Source organism: Phyllobates terribilis, unplaced genomic scaffold (assembly GCF_046119375.1).
Source record: "Phyllobates terribilis strain yellow unplaced genomic scaffold, ASM4611937v1 Scaffold_1__5_contigs__length_1240528914, whole genome shotgun sequence".
Taxonomy (NCBI): Eukaryota; Metazoa; Chordata; class Amphibia; order Anura; family Dendrobatidae; genus Phyllobates; species Phyllobates terribilis.
Window position 1 is genome coordinate 1,237,533,906 of NW_027362761.1, and position 25,348 is coordinate 1,237,559,253.

The following is a 25,348-nucleotide window of genomic DNA, read 5'->3' on the forward strand; positions in this document are numbered from 1 at the left end:
AACAATCTGATATATATAATACCGGGGATCCTGTGTCACAAAGTAACAATCTGTTATATATAATACCAGGGATCCTGTGTCACAAAGTAACAATCTGTTATACATAATACCGGGGATCCTGTGTCACAAAGTAACAATGTGTTATATATAATACCAGGGATCCTGTGTCACAAAGTAACAATCTGTTATATATAATACCAGGGATCCTGTGCCACAAAGTAACAATCTGTTATATATAATACCAGGGATCCTGTGCCACAAAGTAACAATCTGTTATATATAATACCAGGGATCCTGTGTCACAAAGTAACAATCTGTTATATATAATACCAGGGATCCTGTGCCACAAAGTAACAATCTGTTATATATAATACCAGGGATCCTGTGCCACAAAGTAACAATCTGTTATATATAATACCAGGGATCCTGTGTCACAAAGTAACAATCTGTTATATATAATACCAGGGATCCTGTGCCACAAAGTAACAATCTGTTATATATAATACCAGGGATCCTGTGTCACAAAGTAACAATCTGTTATATATAATACCGGGGATCCTGTGCCACAAAGTAACAATCTGTTATATATAATACCGGGGATCCTGTGCCACAAAGTAACAATCTGTTATATATAATACCAGGGATCCTGTGTCACAAAGTAACAATCTGTTATATATAATACGAGGGATCCTGTGCCACAAAGTAACAATCTGTTATATATAATGCGAGGGATCCTGTGCCACAAAGTAACAATCTGTTATATATAATACCGGGGATCCTGTGCCACAAAGTAACAATCTGTTATACATAATACCAGGGATCCTGTGTCACAAAGTAACAATCTGTTATATATAATACCGGGGATCCTGTGCCACAAAGTAACAATCTGTTATATATAATACCAGGGATCCTGTGTCACAAAGTAACAATCTGTTATACATAATACCGGGGATCCTGTGTCACAAAGTAACAATGTGTTATATATAATACCAGGGATCCTGTGTCACAAAGTAACAATCTGTTATATATAATACCAGGGATCCTGTGCCACAAAGTAACAATCTGTTATATATAATACCAGGGATCCTGTGCCACAAAGTAACAATCTGTTATATATAATACCAGGGATCCTGTGTCACAAAGTAACAATCTGTTATATATAATACGAGGGATCCTGTGCCACAAAGTAACAATCTGTTATATATAATACCAGGGATCCTGTGTCACAAAGTAACAATCTGTTATATATAATACCGGGGATCCTGTGCCACAAAGTAACAATCTGTTATATATAATACCGGGGATCCTGTGTCACAAAGTAACAATTTGTTATATATAATACCAGGGATCCTGTGCCACAAAGTAACAATCTGTTATATATAATACCGGGGATCCTGTGTCACAAAGTAACAATCTGTTATATATAATACGAGGGATCCTGTGCCACAAAGTAACAATCTGTTATATATAATACCGGGGATCCTGTGCCACAAAGTAACAATCTGTTATATATAATACGAGGGATCCTGTGCCACAAAGTAACAATCTGTTATATATAATACGAGGGATCCTGTGCCACAAAGTAACAATCTGTTATATATAATACCGGGGATCCTGTGCCACAAAGTAACAATCTGTTATATATAATACGAGGGATCCTGTGCCACAAAGTAACAATCTGTTATATATAATACCAGGGATCCTGTGCCACAAAGTAACAATCTGTTATATATAATACCGGGTATCCTGTGCCACAAAGTAACAATCTGTTATATATAATACGAGGGATCCTGTGTCACAAAGTAACAATCTGTTATATATAATACCGGTGATCCTGTGTCACAAAGTAACAATCTGTTATATATAATACGAGGGATCCTGTGTCACAAAGTAACAATCTTATATATATAATACCGGGGATCCTGTGTCACAAAGTAACAATGTGTTATATATAATACCGGGGATCCTGTGCCACAAAGTAACAATCTGTTATATATAATACCAGGAATCCTGTGTCACAAAGTAACAATCTGTTATATATAATACGAGGGATCCTGTGTCACAAAGTAACAATCTGTTATATATAATACGAGGGATCCTGTGCCACAAAGTAACAATCTGTTATATATAATACGAGGGATCCTGTGCCACAAAGTAACAATCTGATATATATAATACCGGGGATCCTGTGTCACAAAGTAACAATCTGTTATATATAATACCAGGGATCCTGTGTCACAAAGTAACAATCTGTTATATATAATACCGGGGATCCTGTGCCACAAAGTAACAATCTGTTATATATAATACCAGGGATCCTGTGTCACAAAGTAACAATCTGTTATATATAATACCAGGGATCTTGTGTCACAAAGTAACAATCTGTTATATATAATACGAGGGATCCTGTGTCACAAAGTAACAATCTTATATATATAATACCGGGGATCCTGTGTCACAAAGTAACAATGTGTTATATATAATACCGGGGATCCTGTGCCACAAAGTAACAATCTGTTATATATAATACCAGGAATCCTGTGCCACAAAGTAACAATCTGTTATATATAATACGAGGGATCCTGTGTCACAAAGTAACAATCTTTTATATATAATACGAGGGATCCTGTGCCACAAAGTAACAATCTGTTATATATAATACGAGGGATCCTGTGCCACAAAGTAACAATCTGATATATATAATACCGGGGATCCTGTGTCACAAAGTAACAATCTGTTATATATAATACCAGGGATCCTGTGTCACAAAGTAACAATCTGTTATACATAATACCGGGGATCCTGTGTCACAAAGTAACAATGTGTTATATATAATACCAGGGATCCTGTGTCACAAAGTAACAATCTGTTATATATAATACCAGGGATCCTGTGCCACAAAGTAACAATCTGTTATATATAATACCAGGGATCCTGTGCCACAAAGTAACAATCTGTTATATATAATACCAGGGATCCTGTGTCACAAAGTAACAATCTGTTATATATAATACCAGGGATCCTGTGCCACAAAGTAACAATCTGTTATATATAATACCAGGGATCCTGTGCCACAAAGTAACAATCTGTTATATATAATACCAGGGATCCTGTGTCACAAAGTAACAATCTGTTATATATAATACCAGGGATCCTGTGCCACAAAGTAACAATCTGTTATATATAATACCAGGGATCCTGTGTCACAAAGTAACAATCTGTTATATATAATACCGGGGATCCTGTGCCACAAAGTAACAATCTGTTATATATAATACCGGGGATCCTGTGCCACAAAGTAACAATCTGTTATATATAATACCAGGGATCCTGTGTCACAAAGTAACAATCTGTTATATATAATACGAGGGATCCTGTGCCACAAAGTAACAATCTGTTATATATAATGCGAGGGATCCTGTGCCACAAAGTAACAATCTGTTATATATAATACCGGGGATCCTGTGCCACAAAGTAACAATCTGTTATACATAATACCAGGGATCCTGTGTCACAAAGTAACAATCTGTTATATATAATACCGGGGATCCTGTGCCACAAAGTAACAATCTGTTATATATAATACCAGGGATCCTGTGTCACAAAGTAACAATCTGTTATACATAATACCGGGGATCCTGTGTCACAAAGTAACAATGTGTTATATATAATACCAGGGATCCTGTGTCACAAAGTAACAATCTGTTATATATAATACCAGGGATCCTGTGCCACAAAGTAACAATCTGTTATATATAATACCAGGGATCCTGTGCCACAAAGTAACAATCTGTTATATATAATACCAGGGATCCTGTGTCACAAAGTAACAATCTGTTATATATAATACGAGGGATCCTGTGCCACAAAGTAACAATCTGTTATATATAATACCAGGGATCCTGTGTCACAAAGTAACAATCTGTTATATATAATACCGGGGATCCTGTGCCACAAAGTAACAATCTGTTATATATAATACCGGGGATCCTGTGCCACAAAGTAACAATCTGTTATATATAATACCAGGGATCCTGTGTCACAAAGTAACAATCTGTTATATATAATACGAGGGATCCTGTGCCACAAAGTAACAATCTGTTATATATAATGCGAGGGATCCTGTGCCACAAAGTAACAATCTGTTATATATAATACCGGGGATCCTGTGCCACAAAGTAACAATCTGTTATACATAATACCAGGGATCCTGTGTCACAAAGTAACAATCTGTTATATATAATACCGGGGATCCTGTGCCACAAAGTAACAATCTGTTATATATAATACCAGGGATCCTGTGTCACAAAGTAACAATCTGTTATACATAATACCGGGGATCCTGTGTCACAAAGTAACAATGTGTTATATATAATACCGGGGATCCTGTGTCACAAAGTAACAATCTGTTATATATAATACCGGGGATCATGTGCCACAAAGTAACAATCTGTTATATATAATACGAGGGATCCTGTGTCACAAAGTAACAATCTGTTATATATAATACTGGGGATCCTGTGCCACAAAGTAACAATCTGTTATATATAATACCGGGGATCCTGTGCCACAAAGTAACAATCTTATATATATAATACCGGGGATCCTGTGTCACAAAGTAACAATGTGTTATATATAATACCGGGGATCCTGTGCCACAAAGTAACAATCTGTTATATATAATACCAGGAATCTTGTGTCACAAAGTAACAATCTGTTATATATAATATGAGGGATCCTGTGTCACAAAGTAACAATCTGTTATATATAATACGAGGGATCCTGTGCCACAAAGTAACAATCTGTTATATATAATACGAGGGATCCTGTGCCACAAAGTAACAATCTGATATATATAATACCGGGGATCCTGTGTCACAAAGTAACAATCTGTTATATATAATACCAGGGATCCTGTGTCACAAAGTAACAATCTGTTATATATAATACCGGGGATCCTGTGCCACAAAGTAACAATCTGTTATATATAATACCAGGGATCCTGTGTCACAAAGTAACAATCTGTTATATATAATACCGGGGATCCTGTGCCACAAAGTAACAATCTGTTATATATAATACCAGGGATCCTGTGCCACAAAGTAACAATCTGTTATATATAATACCGGGGATCCTGTGTCACAAAGTAACAATTTGTTATATATAATACCAGGGATCCTGTGCCACAAAGTAACAATCTGTTATATATAATACCGGGGATCCTGTGTCACAAAGTAACAATCTGTTATATATAATACGAGGGATCCTGTGCCACAAAGTAACAATCTGTTATATATAATACCGGGGATCCTGTGCCACAAAGTAACAATCTGTTATATATAATACGAGGGATCCTGTGCCACAAAGTAACAATCTGTTATATATAATACGAGGGATCCTGTGCCACAAAGTAACAATCTGTTATATATAATACCGGGGATCCTGTGCCACAAAGTAACAATCTGTTATATATAATACGAGGGATCCTGTGCCACAAAGTAACAATCTGTTATATATAATACCAGGGATCCTGTGCCACAAAGTAACAATCTGTTATATATAATACCGGGTATCCTGTGCCACAAAGTAACAATCTGTTATATATAATACGAGGGATCCTGTGTCACAAAGTAACAATCTGTTATATATAATACCGGTGATCCTGTGTCACAAAGTAACAATCTGTTATATATAATACGAGGGATCCTGTGTCACAAAGTAACAATCTTATATATATAATACCGGGGATCCTGTGTCACAAAGTAACAATGTGTTATATATAATACCGGGGATCCTGTGCCACAAAGTAACAATCTGTTATATATAATACCAGGAATCCTGTGTCACAAAGTAACAATCTGTTATATATAATACGAGGGATCCTGTGTCACAAAGTAACAATCTGTTATATATAATACGAGGGATCCTGTGCCACAAAGTAACAATCTGTTATATATAATACGAGGGATCCTGTGCCACAAAGTAACAATCTGATATATATAATACCGGGGATCCTGTGTCACAAAGTAACAATCTGTTATATATAATACCAGGGATCCTGTGTCACAAAGTAACAATCTGTTATATATAATACCGGGGATCCTGTGCCACAAAGTAACAATCTGTTATATATAATACCAGGGATCCTGTGTCACAAAGTAACAATCTGTTATATATAATACCAGGGATCTTGTGTCACAAAGTAACAATCTGTTATATATAATACGAGGGATCCTGTGTCACAAAGTAACAATCTTATATATATAATACCGGGGATCCTGTGTCACAAAGTAACAATGTGTTATATATAATACCGGGGATCCTGTGCCACAAAGTAACAATCTGTTATATATAATACCAGGAATCCTGTGCCACAAAGTAACAATCTGTTATATATAATACGAGGGATCCTGTGTCACAAAGTAACAATCTTTTATATATAATACGAGGGATCCTGTGCCACAAAGTAACAATCTGTTATATATAATACGAGGGATCCTGTGCCACAAAGTAACAATCTGATATATATAATACCGGGGATCCTGTGTCACAAAGTAACAATCTGTTATATATAATACCAGGGATCCTGTGTCACAAAGTAACAATCTGTTATATATAATACCGGGGATCCTGTGCCACAAAGTAACAATCTGTTATATATAATACCAGGGATCCTGTGCCACAAAGTAACAATCTGTTATATATAATACCAGGGATCCTGTGTCACAAAGTAACAATCTGTTATATATAATACCAGGGATCCTGTGCCACAAAGTAACAATCTGTTATATATAATACCAGGGATCCTGTGTCACAAAGTAACAATCTGTTATATATAATACCGGGGATCCTGTGCCACAAAGTAACAATCTGTTATATATAATACCGGGGATCCTGTGCCACAAAGTAACAATCTGTTATATATAATACCAGGGATCCTGTGTCACAAAGTAACAATCTGTTATATATAATACGAGGGATCCTGTGCCACAAAGTAACAATCTGTTATATATAATGCGAGGGATCCTGTGCCACAAAGTAACAATCTGTTATATATAATACCGGGGATCCTGTGCCACAAAGTAACAATCTGTTATACATAATACCAGGGATCCTGTGTCACAAAGTAACAATCTGTTATATATAATACCGGGGATCCTGTGCCACAAAGTAACAATCTGTTATATATAATACCAGGGATCCTGTGTCACAAAGTAACAATCTGTTATATATAATACCGGGGATCCTGTGTCACAAAGTAACAATGTGTTATATATAATACCGGGGATCCTGTGTCACAAAGTAACAATCTGTTATATATAATACCGGGGATCATGTGCCACAAAGTAACAATCTGTTATATATAATACGAGGGATCCTGTGTCACAAAGTAACAATCTGTTATATATAATACTGGGGATCCTGTGCCACAAAGTAACAATCTGTTATATATAATACCGGGGATCCTGTGCCACAAAGTAACAATCTTATATATATAATACCGGGGATCCTGTGTCACAAAGTAACAATGTGTTATATATAATACCGGGGATCCTGTGCCACAAAGTAACAATCTGTTATATATAATACCAGGAATCTTGTGTCACAAAGTAACAATCTGTTATATATAATATGAGGGATCCTGTGTCACAAAGTAACAATCTGTTATATATAATACGAGGGATCCTGTGCCACAAAGTAACAATCTGTTATATATAATACGAGGGATCCTGTGCCACAAAGTAACAATCTGATATATATAATACCGGGTATCCTGTGTCACAAAGTAACAATCTGTTATATATAATACCAGGGATCCTGTGCCACAAAGTAACAATCTGTTATATATAATACCAGGGATCCTGTGTCACAAAGTAACAATCTGTTATATATAATACGAGGGATCCTGTGCCACAAAGTAACAATCTGTTATATATAATACCAGGGATCCTGTGTCACAAAGTAACAATCTGTTATATATAATACCGGGGATCCTGTGCCACAAAGTAACAATCTGTTATATATAATACCGGGGATCCTGTGCCACAAAGTAACAATCTGTTATATATAATACCAGGGATCCTGTGTCACAAAGTAACAATCTGTTATATATAATACGAGGGATCCTGTGCCACAAAGTAACAATTTGTTATATATAATGCGAGGGATCCTGTGCCACAAAGTAACAATCTGTTATATATAATACCGGGGATCCTGTGCCACAAAGTAACAATCTGTTATACATAATACCAGGGATCCTGTGTCACAAAGTAACAATCTGTTATATATAATACCGGGGATCCTGTGTCACAAAGTAACAATCTGTTATATATAATACCAGGGATCCTGTGCCACAAAGTAACAATCTGTTATATATAATACCAGGGATCCTGTGTCACAAAGTAACAATCTGTTATATATAATACCGGGGATCCTGTGTCACAAAGTAACAATGTGTTATATATAATACCGGGGATCCTGTGTCACAAAGTAACAATCTGTTATATATAATACCGGGGATCATGTGCCACAAAGTAACAATCTGTTATATATAATACGAGGGATCCTGTGTCACAAAGTAACAATCTGTTATATATAATACCGGGGATCCTGTGCCACAAAGTAACAATCTGTTATATATAATACCGGGGATCCTGTGCCACAAAGTAACAATCTGTTATATATAATACCGGTGATCCTGTGTCACAAAGTTACAATCTGTTATATATAATACCAGGGATCCTGTGTCACAAAGTAACAATGTGTTATATATAATACCGGGGATCCTGTGTCACAAAGTAACAATCTGTTATATATAATACCAGGGATCCTGTGCCACAAAGTAACAATCTGATATATATAATACCGGGGATCCTGTGCCACAAAGTAACAATCTGATATATATAATACCGGGATCCTGTGCCACAAAGTAACAATCTGTTATATATAATACCAGGGATCCTGTGCCACAAAGTAACAATCTGATATATATAATACCGGGGATCCTGTGCCACAATGTAACAATCTGTTATATATAATACCGGGGATCCTGTGTCACAAAGTAACAATCTGTTATATATAATATGAGGGATCCTGTGTCACAAAGTAACAATCTGTTATATATAATACGAGGGATCCTGTGTCACAAAGTAACAATCTGTTATATATAATACGAGGGATCCTGTGCCACAAAGTAACAATCTGTTATATATAATATGAGGGATCCTGTGTCACAAAGTAACAATCTGTTATATATAATATGAGGGATCCTGTGTCACAAAGTAACAATCTGTTATATATAATATGAGGGATCCTGTGTCACAAAGTAACAATCTGTTATATATAATACCGGGGATCCTGTGCCACAAAGTAACAATCTGATATATATAATACCGGGATCCTGTGCCACAAAGTAACAATCTGTTATATATAATACCGGGGATCCTGTGCCACAAAGTAACAATCTGATATATATAATACCGGGATCCTGTGCCACAAAGTAACAATCTGATATATATAATACCGGGATCCTGTGCCACAAAGTAACAATCTGTTATATATAATATGAGGGATCCTGTGTCACAAAGTAACAATCTGTTATATATAATATGAGGGATCCTGTGTCACAAAGTAACAATCTGTTATATATAATATGAGGGATCCTGTGTCACAAAGTAACAATCTGATATATATAATACCGGGGATCCTGTGCCACAAAGTAACAATCTGATATATATAATACCGGGATCCTGTGCCACAAAGTAACAATCTGTTATATATAATACCAGGGATCCTGTGCCACAAAGTAACAATCTGATATATATAATACCGGGGATCCTGTGCCACAATGTAACAATCTGTTATATATAATACCGGGGATCCTGTGTCACAAAGTAACAATCTGTTATATATAATATGAGGGATCCTGTGTCACAAAGTAACAATCTGTTATATATAATACGAGGGATCCTGTGTCACAAAGTAACAATCTGTTATATATAATACGAGGGATCCTGTGCCACAAAGTAACAATCTGTTATATATAATATGAGGGATCCTGTGTCACAAAGTAACAATCTGTTATATATAATATGAGGGATCCTGTGTCACAAAGTAACAATCTGTTATATATAATATGAGGGATCCTGTGTCACAAAGTATTGATCTAATAATATTCATCTGACAGAATTACAGACCATCCCTCAAATCTACATAGAATACAGTTAGGTTATGTTCACACGTCACGTTTTTGCTGCTTTTTTTCTGCAGGCAACATCTGCTCTCTTGGCAGTAACGAAGCTGTTTACCAAGAAACAGGTTTAGATGCGTTTTTCGCTGCTTTTTTCAAAATCCCAAAGTTCACCTTTGCTTCTACCTCAGAAGCATGAACACAGGTCACCAATGCAAGACATACGCCACATCATAAAACCAGTTTTTGAAAAAAAGGGCAATTTGATCAAATTATTTAGTGGAAAAAGATTTTTATGTCTGAAAAAGCAGTGACTATTCTGAACAAAAAAGTTCATACAAGTTCATGAAAAGATACAGAATTACAAATGTAACAGTGGGGGAGGTGAATTGTTCAGGAATAGTTTACCTAAGACGTGGGCAGTGCATTGAGTTTGTAGGTCACTATTTATTTTCACACTATGGTCTGCCATTGAATTGCTCAGGGATTGTTCAATTTCACACCTTGGTCGGCCAATGTTTACTTCCCACATATCACTAATTTAATTTAACTATACTAATCCTAATTAAAAAGTATTTGCAGTAATTAATTTGTACTAATCCTAAACTGTCATACTCAGGGGATGAGACCATGACATTTTAGACATTTTGGTTGAAACTTGGGAAAATCACAAAAAATAAATGGTTTTTACATCCTGCAGTTTTTTACTAAAAAGGCAGCAAAACCTGATATCTGGATTTTTGCTGCGTTTTTGCACTTACTCATTGCTTTTTGTGGGTGAAAAAATGCAGCAAAAACGCTGCAAGTGCCAAGCTGCAGTTTTCAGAAAAGCATCAGTTTTCCAGTTCAGTCAGGACATGCATGACACTTCTGAAATCTCCGAGCTTTCGCTGGTCCTGGAAAATGCAGCTTTTAATTTGCATAAATTTGTATTGAAAACGCAACAAAAAAAGAAAAACGTCGCAAAAATGCAACGTGGGAATAAAGCCTTACTGAGGAAATTCTGCATTTAGTGACACTGAATATCTGATTTCTGATCTGAGTTTCAGAACTTTTTTTCATTCTAACATTTTATAGTGATGCTTTTTATTCTCAATGCCCCTATAGCTGCTGCTCTGTACAAATGACTCCTCAGTGATAGCGCCATTCACAATAGGCGGTGTTACAACTCACCTTCTCCACCTCCTGTACAATGACTGATAACAGCTCAAGCTGCAGTAGATAACACAGGATCCACCATTCACAGTAGATGATGTCACAGCTCACCTCCTCCTCCTGTACAATGACTGATAACACCTCTATATATATCTGATAACACAGGATCCATCATTCACAATAGGTGATGTCACAGCTCACCTCCTCCCCCTCCTGTACAATGACTGATAACAGCTCAAGCTGCAGTAGATAACACAGGATCCACCATTCACAGTAGATGATGTCACAGCTCACCTCCTCCTCCTGTACAATGACTGATAACACCTCTATATATATCTGATAACACAGGATCCATCATTCATAGTAGATTATGTCACAGCTCACCTCCTCCTCCTGTACAATGACTGATAACACCTCTATATATATCTGATAACACAGGATCCATCATTCACAATAGGTGATGTCACAGCTCACCTCCTCCTGTACAATGACTGATAACACCTCTATATACAGTAGATAACACAGGATCCACCATTCACAATAGGTGATGTCACAGATCACCTCCTCCTGTACAATGACTGATAACACCTCTATATACAGTAGATAACACAGGATCCACCATTCACAATAGGTGATGTCACAGATCACCTCCTCCTGTACAATGACTGATAACACCTCTATATACAGTAGGTAATACAGGATCCACCATTCACAATAGGTGATGTCACAGCTCACCTTCTCCCCCTCCTGTACAATGACTGAGAACACCTCTATATACAGTAGATAACACAGGATCCACCATTCACAATAGGTGATGTCACAGCTCACCTCCTCCCCCTCCTGTACAATGACTGATAACAGCTCAAGCTGCAGTAGATAACAAAGGATCCATCATTCACAGTAGATGATGTCACAGCTCACCTCCTCCTCCTGTACAATGACTGATAACACCTCTATATATATCTGATAACACAGGATCCACCATTCACAATAGGTGATGTCACAGCTCACCTCCTCCTCCTCCTGTACAATGACTGATAACACCTCTATATAAGTAGATAACACAGGATCCATCATTCACAATAGGTGATGTCACAGCTCACCTCCTCCTCCTGTACAATGACTGATAACACCTCTATATACAGTAAATTACACAGGATCCACCATTCACAATAGGTGATGTCACAGCTCACCTTCTCCCCCTCCTGTACAATGACTGAGAACACCTCTATATAAGTAGATTACACAGGATCCACCATTCACAATAGGTGATGTCACAGCTCACCTTCTCCCCCTCCTGTACAATGACTGAGAACACCTCTATATACAGTAGATTACACAGGATCCACCATTCACAATAGGTGATGTCACAGCTCACCTCCTCCCCCTCCTGTACAATGACTGATAACACCTCTATATACAGTAGATTACACAGGATCCACCATTCACAATAGAGGATGTCACAGCTCACCTCCTCCCCCTCCTGTACAATGACTGATAACACCTCTATATACAGTAGATTACACAGGATCCACCATTCACAATAGGTGATGTCACAGCTCACCTCCTCCCCCTCCTGTACAATGACTGATAACACCTCTATATACAGTAGATTACACAGGATCCACCATTCACAATAGAGGATGTCACAGCTCACCTCCTCCTCCTGTACAATGACTGATAACACCTCTATATACAGTAGATAACACAGGATCCACCATTCACAATAGGGGATGTCACAGCTCACCTCCTCCTCCTGTACAATGACTGATAACACCTCTATATACAGTAGATAACACAGGATCCATCATTTAAAATAGGTGATGTCACAGCTCACCTCCTCCTCCTGTTTAATGACTGATAGCACCTCTCTACGGTAGATAACACAGGATCCACCATTCACAATAAGTGATGTCACAGCTCACCTCCTCCTCCTGTACAATGACTGATAACACCTCTACATACAGTAGATAACACAGGATCCACCAGTCACAATAGGGGATGTCACAGCTCACCTCCTCCTCCTGTACAATGACTGATAACACAGGATCCACCATTCACAGTAGATGATGTCACAGCTCACCTCCTCCTCCTCCTGTACAATGACTGATAACACAGGATCCACCATTCACAGTAGATGATGTCACAGCTCACCTCCTCCTCCTCCTGTACAATGACTGATAACACAGGATCGATCATTCACAGTAGATGATGTCACAGCTCACCTCCTCCTCCTCCTCCTGTACAATGACTGATAACACAGGATGCACCATTCACAGTAGATGATGTCACAGCTCACCTCCTCCATCGTTTCTCCACAATAACCTCAGCACTGGTCACAGATCATGACTTCAATCCTCTCCCGTATAATTCACGTATCTCACCTCCTCCTCCTCCCTGTATGACGACCTTCTGATCAGAGCATATCCGTGGGGGTCAGTGCACACTTGCAGACTCTCGGTGGCGGCGGTCAGCAGCTCAGATAAAGCGGAGGATTCCGCAGCTGTCACGTTGCCTGGAAGGATTCTAGTGATGCAGAATGATATGGTATGATGTTACTTTAAGACTTTTCTTCCTGTTTCCATTGTTCCTTGTGATCGTTTTCCTTTTTTCTTCCAGGAGACGACATGTCGAGTTACAGCATCCGTCTGTACGAGGAGAGCGACCACCGCACGGTCCAGGAGATCTTCATCTCCGGCTGCCATGAACACATCCCTACAGCTTTCTACCGCGGCTTACGACGACCTCACAGCTGGCTGCTCCTGCTGGGGGCGCTCGCCCTTCCCCTGCTCGCTGCTGGCTCCGTCCTGCTCTCCATCTTGGCTGTGATCGGGGTGCTGCTCATTTTATGGCTGCCCGGTAGAGAGTTTTACCTTTATCACATTCGGCATGGTCTGGCCGGAGACTTGAAGGACATCAGAAAACATTATCTGCAGCGGGAATATCACTGCTTCTGGGTGGTGGATCAGGAAGGAGAAGTTATAGGCATGGTGGCCGCCATCCCATCCATTACACCTCACGAGAAGAACATAGAGCTGAAGAGGATGTTTGTAGCGGATCACCACCGAGGCAAAGGGATCGCTAAAGTGCTGTGCAGGACGGTGATTGACTTCGCTCGCAGGAGTGGTTGCAATGCCGTCGTCCTGTCCACCACCAACGTTCAGGTCCATGCTGTAACCATGTATGAGAAGGTGGGCTTCAAGCAAACAGCCCCAGCTGTGTACAATCCCTGGCTCGGCCTTGTGGGAATGGCCTGGGTGAGCTACCGATACGATATCTCCTCTCATACATGATACTTTGTAAGTATCATGTATGAGAAGTGTCTGACATTTAGGAAGGTGCCCATGGCGTCTACGGCTGTGACATGACAAGACCTTGGGTTGATGACCTCAGGTCCTCAGGACCTTCAGTCCTTACTGGCTGCTCAGATGTCCTTCATCTGGGGAACTAAGAGACAGCAACATCTTGTTCCATAGAAAAGTCTTCAAATATGACTTAAACCTATCAAATTGTCTTCTCGAGAAAAGTCCTTTCTTCTGTTCACATCATCATCGTTTCTAAACAAGTAGCAGATTTCATTTTGGTATTTGATAGAGCCAAGTGACCAAAAAGGTTCTTCCACCACGACCAAAGAGAGCTTCAGACCAAATTGTCTCGTCATTGCCTTCTTACATATGTTTATAAAGAGCTTCCTCTTTCAGTCTGTAATTGTAGAGTCTTCCTTGTGTTGTTTCCATGGTTCTTCAGTCCTCAGTCCTCTTTCTCCAGTCCTGATATAGTCAGCTCTTTGTTTGGGCCAAGTCCGGTGCCTCCAACATGAATGAGATTTAAGATCATCAACTAAGAAATAAACTCTTGGATCTTAAAGTTTTCCACCGACATCAGATCTTCCCCACTCTCCGAAAATAGAAAGACCAATAATCTATGTCCATGGTCCTGCGGATGGGTGATGCCATTGATGTCCACACCTGCCTGTACTAAATTAACCATGCACTTGCTCCTCAGATAACTCAGTAGATCATGGGAGATCATGGTCGATTATTCATAAGATGATGAGGAATCTCCTTAATTAGTTCATGGGGTTTTTCCTCCCGATTTTGACTGTTTTAGCTTCTGCCGTCTCTGGGTGAGACATCGATGACCTCTCAGGTGGCTGGACTATCCTATATACAGTCCTACCTGAAAAGAGGAGACAAGCCCAAAAAAGTTCCTTCAAAACTGTACATTTTATTAAGTAGTAAAGAGAGATAAATAATATCATTTAGATAAAGGTGACTCCTAGAATAGGACACAAAACATTCCGAACACGTAGAAAACTCATTTCTCATAAGATGCCGAGACAAAGCACAGAACAATGGAAACCGGTAGAACATGAATGACGAGGAATCTGACAATATCTCCTACATAGTAAACCGGCAGTCAGCAGGGCGCGTCCGTATATGATGGAGTGCTGCCGGAAACAGCGCCACGGTGTCATGGGGGCGACGTGTTTCACTGTGGTGCATGACTAGTGAAGGACGTCACCACGTCACCCTCAGATTCAACCAGATGTCTTCTGGGTTGTGTCTGTGCAGCAAATCCTGACATCTTGCAGACAATATTGCAGTCCGACCAAGCGAAATCTCCCCAAAATCAGTGATAAATGGGCAGGTCAACTATCCATGCCACAGAATAAGCCTCCAGCACCCATGGAAATCCAAACAGATACAATGTATAACGGCAGGTCCCAGAATTTGTTATTTTGTATCACCTCACTCTATGGCGTTCCTCTACCTGTTATCCCCGGTATCGATGGTCTTGTAGTTTATGGTCAGGACTTGTGGATTTAGCACATTCTGAATACTTTTATTGCTTTTTTTCTGTTTCTCGCTGTCACGTTGATATCCAATAAAGATTAATCCTAATCTGCCATCCAGAGTTGTGTGCGATCTATTACATGGATTATATGTTCAAAACGGAGCTAAACTATAGAGATACAGATAATCCTACACTGATACATAAGAGGACCACCCATAGATGGAGGTGTAGACAGGAAGGTACTGTATATGGCGGCGGGCTGCACTGTATGTAGAGGAAGGTCACCAGATATCTCCAGGGTGGGATGACTGCATCCTAAAAGGGGCCAGACTGTAGTTCATGGTTCTGTGTCTAGAAGAAAAAGGATTTACCGACCGATGATTAATGGAGGAGACCGCAGGCTGTTTCCACTAATAGGCCGGTTATTGGGAAACTAACAGTGAGCGTATGGTACAGTATATACACCTCCGATTCCAACACATGGAATATGTGTATGTATCATCACTGCTAACTCCACAATGACCCAAGACTACTCTCTGCCACCGCCAGTCATTTACACAGGCTGACTGGACGCCTGATTTTTAGTAGCGTATGGCTTCAGGCTTACAGAACAAAAGGAACAGAACTGTTAAATTTGATATTTAATTCATTACAATAGGCAGTGTTTATAAAAAACAAACAATTTTACAAAGGGGACAAAACAATACAACATATACAATTACATAAAAAGTAATAATGAAAGAAATTTACTATGCTGATCACAGAAATGATACAGCTAGCGAAGGAGAGCACTTCAATTGGAAACATCCACTGAACGGGAATCATGCATACACGGATGTGTATCTCTCTGCGGGAACACAGACCATAATTCACCTTGATCTTTTATCCACACCTAAGTCACACCCACACACCCCCTTGTTGACCTCATGTGGACCGGGTTGTGGGATGTTCTTATCCCTTTTATGTAATTCCCAACATTAACAATATCTTCACTCCTGATGTTTACAGATGTTCGACATTGTCGCCATATTTTTTATCGGGATTTTACCTTTCCATAGATAGTAAACATGACATGGCTGGTGTCAGTTATCTGGTTACTATTGATTTGGGGCTTATAGGCAGGTGTCACAGTTATGAAAAGTGTGCCTATTTTTTCCCGATTAGTCCTGTAGTTGAAAATGTATGACCAAGTAATATCGGATCTACAGAAACCCAAATATTCATAACTTTCCACCGATGCCCAACTGTCTAGTGTAGATGTCCCATTTCCTGCTTGTCTTCCTCTCCAATCTATAAATCTCAGTCTGCCTCACAATAGGCATCTTACTTGGCACTGCAGGAGTCCTCTGCCTCAACATAAGATTGAAGCTGGAGCTTCCTGCATTTTAATTAGGATTCCTCACTGCACCACATGTTAACTGTAATTCTACTTCAAAAGAGGTTTAGAATGTCAGCTCTTTTTCCTACTGGAAATTCTGTGTGAGAGAAGGGGAGGAATGCACCTTCACGAGCTTTGGATCTTAATATTTTCTATGACAGATAGGTCATGTGGGGTGTTCCAGGTATATGGCAAGTCTTGTGGGGTGTTCTCGTGATACAGCGGTCTTGTGGGATATTCTCAGTATATGGCAGGTCCTAAGAGGTGTTCTCAGTATATGGCAGATCCTGTGGGGTGTTTTCAGTATACGGCAGGTCTTGTTGGATGTTCTCAGTATATGGCAGGTCTTGTGGGGTGTTCTCAGTATTTGGCAGGTCCTGAGGGGTGTTCTCAGTATATGGCAGATCCTGTGGGGTGTTTTCAGTATTTGGCAGGTCTTGTGGGGTGTTCTCAGTATTTGGCAGGTCTTGTGGGGTGTTCTCAGTATTTGGCAGGTCTTGTGGGGTGTTCTCAGTATTTGGCAGGTCTTGTGGGGTGTTCCCGGTATACAGCTGGTCTTGTGAGGTGTTCTCAGAATACGGTAGGTCTTGTGGGGGGTTCCCGGTATACAGCAGGTCTTGTGTGGTGTTCTCAGTATACGGCAGGTTTTGTTGGGTGTTCTCAGATACGGCAGGCCTTGTGTGGTGTTTTCAGTATACGACAGGTCTTGTGGTGTGTTCTCAGTATACGGCAGGGCTTGTGTGGTGTTTTCAGTATACGACAGGTCTTGTGGTGTGTTCTCAGTATACGGCAGGGCTTGTGTGGTGTTTTCAGTATATGGCGGGTCTTGTGGGGTGTTCTCTGTATACGGCAGGTCTTGTGGTGTGTTCTTGGTATACGGTAGGGCTTGTGTGGTGTTTTCAGTATACGGCAGGTCTTGTGGAGTGTTCTCAGTATACGGCAGGTCTTGTGGAGTGTTCTCAGTATACGGCAGGTCTTGTGGTGTGTTCTCAGTATACGGAAGGGCTTGTGGGGTGTTCTCAGTATACGGAAGGGCTTGTGGGGTGTTCTCAGTATACGGCAGGTCTTGTGGGGTGTTCTCTGTATACGGCAGGTCTTGTGGGGTGTTCTCAGTATACGGCAGGTCTTGTGGGGTGTTCTCTGTATACGGCAGGTCTTGTGGGGTGTTCTCTGTATACGGCAGGCCTTGTGGGGTGTTTTCAGTATATGGCGGGTCTTGTGTGGTGTTCTCAGTATATGGCAGGTCTTGTGGGGTGTTCTCAGTATACGGCAGGTATTGTGGGGTGTTCGCAGTATACATCAGGTCTTGTGTGGTGTTCTCAGTATACGGCAGGTCTTGTGGGGTGCTCTCAGTATACGGCTGGTCTTGTGGGGTGTTCTCAGTATATGGCGGGTCTTGTGTGGTGTTCTCAGTATACTGCAGGTCTTGTAGGGTGTTCTCAGTATACGGCAAGTCTTGTATGGTGTTCTCAGTATACGGCAGGTCTTGTGGGGTGTTCTCAGTATACGGCAAGTCTTGTATGGTGTTCTCAGTATACGGCAGGTCTTGTGGGGTGTTCTCAGTATACTGCGGGTCTTGTGGGGTGTTCTCAGTATACGGCAGGCCTTGTGGGGTGTTCTCTGTATACGGCAGGTCTTGTGTGGTGTTTTCAGTATACGGCAAGTCTTGTGTTCTCAGTATACGGCAAGTCTTGTGTGGTGTTCTCAGTATACGGCGGGTCTTGTAGGGTGTTCTCAGTATACGGCAGGTCTTGTGTGGTGTTTTCAGTATACAGCAGGTCTTGTGTGGTGTTCTCAGTATACGGCAGGTCTTGTAGGGTGTTCTCGGTATACGGCAGGTCTTGTGGGGTGCTCCCTGTATACGGCAGGTATTGTGGGGTGCTCCCGGTATACGGCAGGTCTTGTGGGGTGCTCCCGGTATACGGCAGGTCTTGTGGGGTGCTCCCGGTATACGGCAGGTCTTGTGTGGTGTTCTCGGTATACGGCAGGTCTTGTGGGGTGTTCCCGGTATACGGCAGGTCTTGTGTGGTGTTCTCGGTATACGGCAGGTCTTGTGGGGTGTTCCCTGTATACGGCGGGTCTTGTGGGGTGTTCTCGGTATACGGCAGGTCTTGTGGGATGTTCTCGGTATACGGCAGGTCTTGTGGGGTGTTCCCGGTATACGGCAGGTCTTGTGGGGTGTTCCCGGTATACGGCAGGTCTTGTGTGGTGTTCTCAGTATACGGCAGGTCTTGTGTGGTGTTCTCAGTGTACAGCAGGTCTTGTGGGGTGTTCCCGGTATACGGAGGGTCTTGTGGGGTGTTCTCTGTATACGGCAGGTCTTGTGGGGTGTTCCCGGTATACGGCAGGTCTTGTGTGGTGTTCTCAGTATACGGCAGGTCTTGTGTGGTGTTCTCAGTATACAGCAGGTCTTGTGAGGTGTTCCTGGTATACGGCAGGTCTTGTGTGGTGTTTTCAGTATACAGCGGGTCTTGTGGGGTGCTCTCGGTATACGGCAGGTCTTGTGGGATGTTCTCGGTATACGGCAGGTCTTGTGGGGTGTTCCCGGTATACGGCAGGTCTTGTGGGGTGTTCCCGGTATACGGCAGGTTTTGTGTGGTGTTCTCAGTATACGGCAGGTCTTGTGTGGTGTTCTCAGTATACAGCAGGTCTTGTGTGGTGTTCTCAGTATACGGCAGGTCTTGTGGGGTGCTCTCAGTATACGGCAGGTCTTGTGGGGTGCTCTCAGTATACGGCAGGTCTTGTGGGGTGCTCTCAGTATACAGCAGGTCTTGTGTGGTGTTCTCAGTTTACAGCAGGTCTTGTGTGGTGTTCTCAGTATACAGCAGGTCTTGTGGGGTGTTCTCAGTATACAGCAGGTCTTGTGGGGTACTCCCGGTATACGGAAGATCTTGCGGGTTGCTTTTGGTATATGCCAGGTCTTGTGGGGTGTTCTCAGTATATGCGGGTCTTGTGTGGTGTTCTCAGTATACGGCAGGTCTTGTAGGGTGTTCTCAGTATACAGCAGGTCTTGTGTGGTGTTCTCAGTATACGGCAGGTCTTGTGGGGTGTTCTCTGTATACGGCGGGTCTTGTGGGATGTTCTCGGTATACGGCAGGTCTTGTGGGGTGTTCCCGGTATACGGCAGGTCTTGTGGGGTGTTCCCGGTATACGGCAGGTCTTGTGTGGTGTTCTCAGTATACGGCAGGTCTTGTGTGGTGTTCTCAGTATACAGCAGGTCTTGTGGGGTACTCCCGGTATACGGAAGATCTTGCGGGTTGCTTTTGGTATATGGCAGGTCTTGTGGGGTGTTCTCAGTATATGCGGGTCTTGTGTGGTGTTCTCAGTATACGGCAGGTCTTGTAGGGTGTTCTCAGTATACAGCAGGTCTTGTGTGGTGTTCTCTGTATACGGCAGGGCTTGTGGGGTGTTCCCGGTATACGGCAGGTCTTGTGGGGTGTTCTCAGTATACGGCAGGTCTTGTGGGGTGTTCTCAGTATACGGCAGGTCTTGTGGGGTGTTCTCTGTATACGGCAGGGCTTGTGGGGTGCTCTCAGTATACAGCAGGTGCTGTGTGGTGTTCTCAGTATACGGCAGGTCTTGTGTGGTGTTCTCAGTATACAGCAGGTCTTGTGGGGTACTCCCGGTATACGGAAGATCTTGCAGGTTGCTTTTGGTATATGCCAGGTCTTGTGGGGTGTTCTCAGTATACAGCAGGTCTTGTGGGGTACTCCCGGTATACGGAAGATCTTGCGGGTTGCTTTTGGTATATGGCAGGTTTTGTGGGGTGTTCTCAGTATACGGCAGGTCTTGTGTGGTGTTCTCTGTATACGGCAGGGCTTGTGGGGTGCTCTCAGTATACAGCAGGTCTTGTGGGGTGTTCTCAGTATACGGCAGGGCTTGTGGGGTGTTCTCAGTATACAGCAGGTCTTGTGGGGTGTTCTCAGTATACGGCAGGTATTGTGGGTTGTTTTTGGTATATGCCAGGTCTTGTGGGGCGTTCTCAGTATGCGGCAGATCTTGTGAGGTGTTCTTAGTCTACAGTAGGTCTTAAAATCATAGAATTATAGAATGTTAGAGCTGGAAGGTCTTATAGAAAATATCAAAATCTCTGAAGCCCCTCGTGAGGAGTCTCCTAGAAATTAGACTGGCACAATGGACCTAAAAGAGTAGGAAATTAGTTATATTTGGGAAATGACAATCTTACTTAAAGCGCAGGCCACTCCTTTTAGAACTGAAAGACCCCTGCAGTGCCAACGAGGATGTCTTTTGTGTGTGAGACAGAGAGTTATAGATTGGACAGGTAATTGAGACAGAAAAGGTCTTTTCCACGGATTGGATAACAAAGGTACATGTGTATACACATAGATAGAAAAGTGGAAGAGCCTATTGTCTCTCTAGGAAGTACATCCTGGGAAGCTTTATTTTCCCCAGGGGAAATGTTATATCTACAATTGCCAGCCCAGACTTGGGGGTATCCGAAAGAAAATTATGAATATCCGGGCTTGTATAGATTTATGATGGAACATACTGTACATTTTAAGATTAAAAGATCAAGGCAAATTATGATCTGTGTTCAATTCTATGAAAGATACATACCAGCATAGACATGATCCCGTTAAACAGACGTTTTCAATCGGACTGCTTCCACCCCCTAGCCAAGTCATCTCCGGGTCCAGAGTAGTAAGTTCTCTGTTAATCCCTTTTATTTTATGTAACTTTATATGCTGTATTGATTTGTCCCCCCTGTAAAATCTTTTGTATATTTTTTATAAACACTGCCTATCGTTTTGGATTATATATAAAATTTAATAGTTCTGTTCCTTTTGTTCTGTAACTCGCACCCCGAAGCCATACGCTACCAGAACCAGGCCTCCGGTCAGATTGTATAAAACATGACTGGTGGTGGCAGCGAGTAGAGTAGTACTTGGGTTATCGTGCAGCTACCATACCGGAGGTATATACACATATTCCATGTGTTGAATCGGAGGTGTATATACTGCACCATACGCTCACTGTTAGTTTCCCGATAACCGGCCTATTAGTGGTAACAGCTTGCGGCCTCCTCCGTTAATCGTCGCTTAATCGCGTAATTTTCCAGATGATAGGGGGCAGCAGAGAACTGTTCGCTCCAAATATAACAGTGGGTGAGTTGAGATATGCCCCACCTGGATGCGATTCATGGCAGAAAAGATCTCCAGGGTCATCGTGTCCAATCCTGTACTCAATGCAAGATTCACCAAACCATCTCAGACAGATGTCTGTCCAGCCTCTGTTTGAAGGCTTCCATTGAAGGAGAACTCGCCACCTCTCGTGGCCGCCTGTTCCACTCATTGATCACCCTAACTGTCAAAAAGATTTTTCTAATATCTAATCTGTATCTTCTCCCTTTTCGTTTCATTCCATTGCTTCCTATGTTTCCATGTGCAAATGAGAATAAAGATGATCCTTCTACAGTGTGACAGCCCTTGACATATTTGTAGACAGCTATTAAGTCTCCTCTCAGTCTTCTTTTTTGCAAGCTAAACATTCCCAGATCCTGTAACCGTTCCTCATAGGACATGGTTTGCAGACCGGTCACCATTCTGGTCGCTCTTCTCTGAACTTGCTCCAGTTTGTCTATGTCTTTTTTAAAATGTGGTGCCCAAAACTGTACACAGTATTCCAGATGAGGTCTGACCAAAGAGGAGTAAAGACCGATAATGACTTCACGTGATCTAGACTGTATGCTTCTGTTAATACATCCCAGAATTGTATTTGCCTTTTTTGCTGCTGCATCACACTGTTGACTCATGTTCAGTCTATGATCTATTAGTATACCTAAGTCTTTTTCACATGTACTGTTGCTTAGCTCTATTCCTCCCATTCTGTAGATGTAATTTTCGTTTTTCTTGCCCAGATGTAAAATCTTGCAATTCTCCCTGTTAAATACCATTCTATTAGTCGCTGCCCATTGTTCAAACTTATCTAGATCCTTCTGAATCCTTTCCCTGTCTTCTCTAATGTTAGCTATTAGAGATGAGCGAACACTAAAATGTTCGGATGCTCGTTACTCGAATCCAGCAATTCCTAATGCTCGGATGGTCGCTGCGTGTGACGAGTATAATGGAAGTCAATGGGAAAGCCGAGCATTTTGACGGCAGACCCTACAAAGAGGTCTTGGGGGCAGTGAAAAAGTTGAATTGGATAGAAAAAGTGCTGAATGGAAACAGCATGGGGAAGACTTCTGAAAGCATCTCGGACTCCCAGATCGTTGCTGTGTCACATTTTTACTCCACTTTAAGGACTCAATAAAACATTCAAAATCAACGAGAAATTGGAGATTACAGGAAAAAAATGTTATGACTTGTATATAAGGCAAAATGTAAAAACTATTTAAAAACAAATGATAATTTAAGCAAACCAAAATAGTATTTTTATTAAAAATTTGGAAATTTCAGTGTAATTTATGAAGGAAGCAAGAAGTGCCAAAAATTAGGGACTCAAATACACCCCGTATTAGACATAAAGGAGGGGCTCATACACATTCTGTTCAAACTGTAATGCAGTGGTACTCCTAGACTAATTAAGAGTAAGTACAATCCTGCCCAAAATTAGAAGCAGGGTCAACCATAGTCCCTTGAAGACACCAACTGGAGTGCGTCATTGAAATATTGCGAACAAAATGTAGTTGTGGTACTCCTACACTCAGAAATTTTCTGCTCAAAGTGTAAATCCTGCCAAAAATTACAATCAGGGTCATCCATACACCATCGAAGGCACCAACTGGAGTGCCTCATAAAATAATTAAGAATGTGTAGTTGTCGTACCTCTACATTCGTAAAGGGACTGTCAGCATTCTCTGTTGACGGGTGAAAGCTCCTGTCTGTTATAATTCCCCCCCGTCGGCACTAAAATCCCACTCAGACAAGACCCTTTCGGCAGGGCAGCACAGCACCTCCAAGGCATAGAGGGACAGCTCATGCCAGATGTCCAGTTTTGAGACCCAATAGCTGAAGGTCACAGAGGAATTAGGGAGTACGCTGGTTTGGTGGACCAGGTGCTGCTTGACAACCTTAAAAAACTTTTCCCTCCTTGTTAAAAATATCCGGTCATCAGGGCCTGGACGCTGGGAGGGTGTCATGAAATTGGCCCAGGCTTTTGACAGTGTACCCCTGGTTCTGTTGTGTGCCTCCTTGGTTGGGCAAGGAAGCTCGCCCCCTGCCGCTAGCGTTGTCTGATGGGAATTTTTCCAACATATTTTCCACAATGGCCTTCTGGTATCGCACCATTTTAGTAGACCTCTCCGCCTCAGGGAGAAGAGATGCAAGGTTCTCCTTGTAGCGTGGGTCTAGCAGGGTGAACAACCAGTACTCTTTTTTATGCAAGATGAATGTAACATGAAAGTCAGGGGAAAGGCAGCGGTACATAAAGTAGGCCAAATGTGCCAAGGTCCCGAAAGCCAATGTAGCGCCCCGAGGGTTCGGTTGCTACAGAGGTATTGCATCTCACCCAGAGGTGTGATATCTCACATCCAGGTAAGGATGGAGTGTGGCTCAGGACCCTAACACCAACATGCACTACACCACATTTCCGGGGAACAGGGCGACGATGCTCCCGGGTGTGAGCACAACTGCCCCTGTCCCTGGCTGGAGTGGGGGGAGGGAACACCTAGAAAGGGGGAACCCGGTAGTGTGTGGGTGGGGAGAGTAGATCCAGGGTGCACTGTAAAGGAGGAGTATATATAAGGTGGGCACCATCTTAGATCAAGAGAGAGTTCCGTCAGAGGAAGCAGAGAGAGAGAAGGAGGCTGGGAGCAGGGGCTCTGCATGGGCTCTGCTCCGCAGGCAGGCCAAGTCTTAAGGCCTGGG

General features: G+C 41.6%; 1 protein-coding gene across 5 annotated transcripts in view; it reads left to right on the forward strand.

Moving 5' to 3' along the window:
- LOC141164827 (putative N-acetyltransferase 8B) overlaps nucleotides 1-16,253 on the forward strand; it is a 213,201-nt gene extending 196,948 nt beyond the window's left edge. For all 5 annotated transcript variants that reach the window (XM_073650462.1, XM_073650434.1, XM_073650423.1 and 2 more), the window contains exon 2: nucleotides 13,964-16,253. In XM_073650462.1, coding sequence (XP_073506563.1) covers nucleotides 13,972-14,637 — 666 coding nt within the window. In that variant the 5' untranslated portion in view covers nucleotides 13,964-13,971 and the 3' untranslated portion in view covers nucleotides 14,638-16,253. The remainder of the gene's footprint in view (nucleotides 1-13,963) is intronic.
- Nucleotides 16,254-25,348: the final 9,095 nt, after the last annotated feature.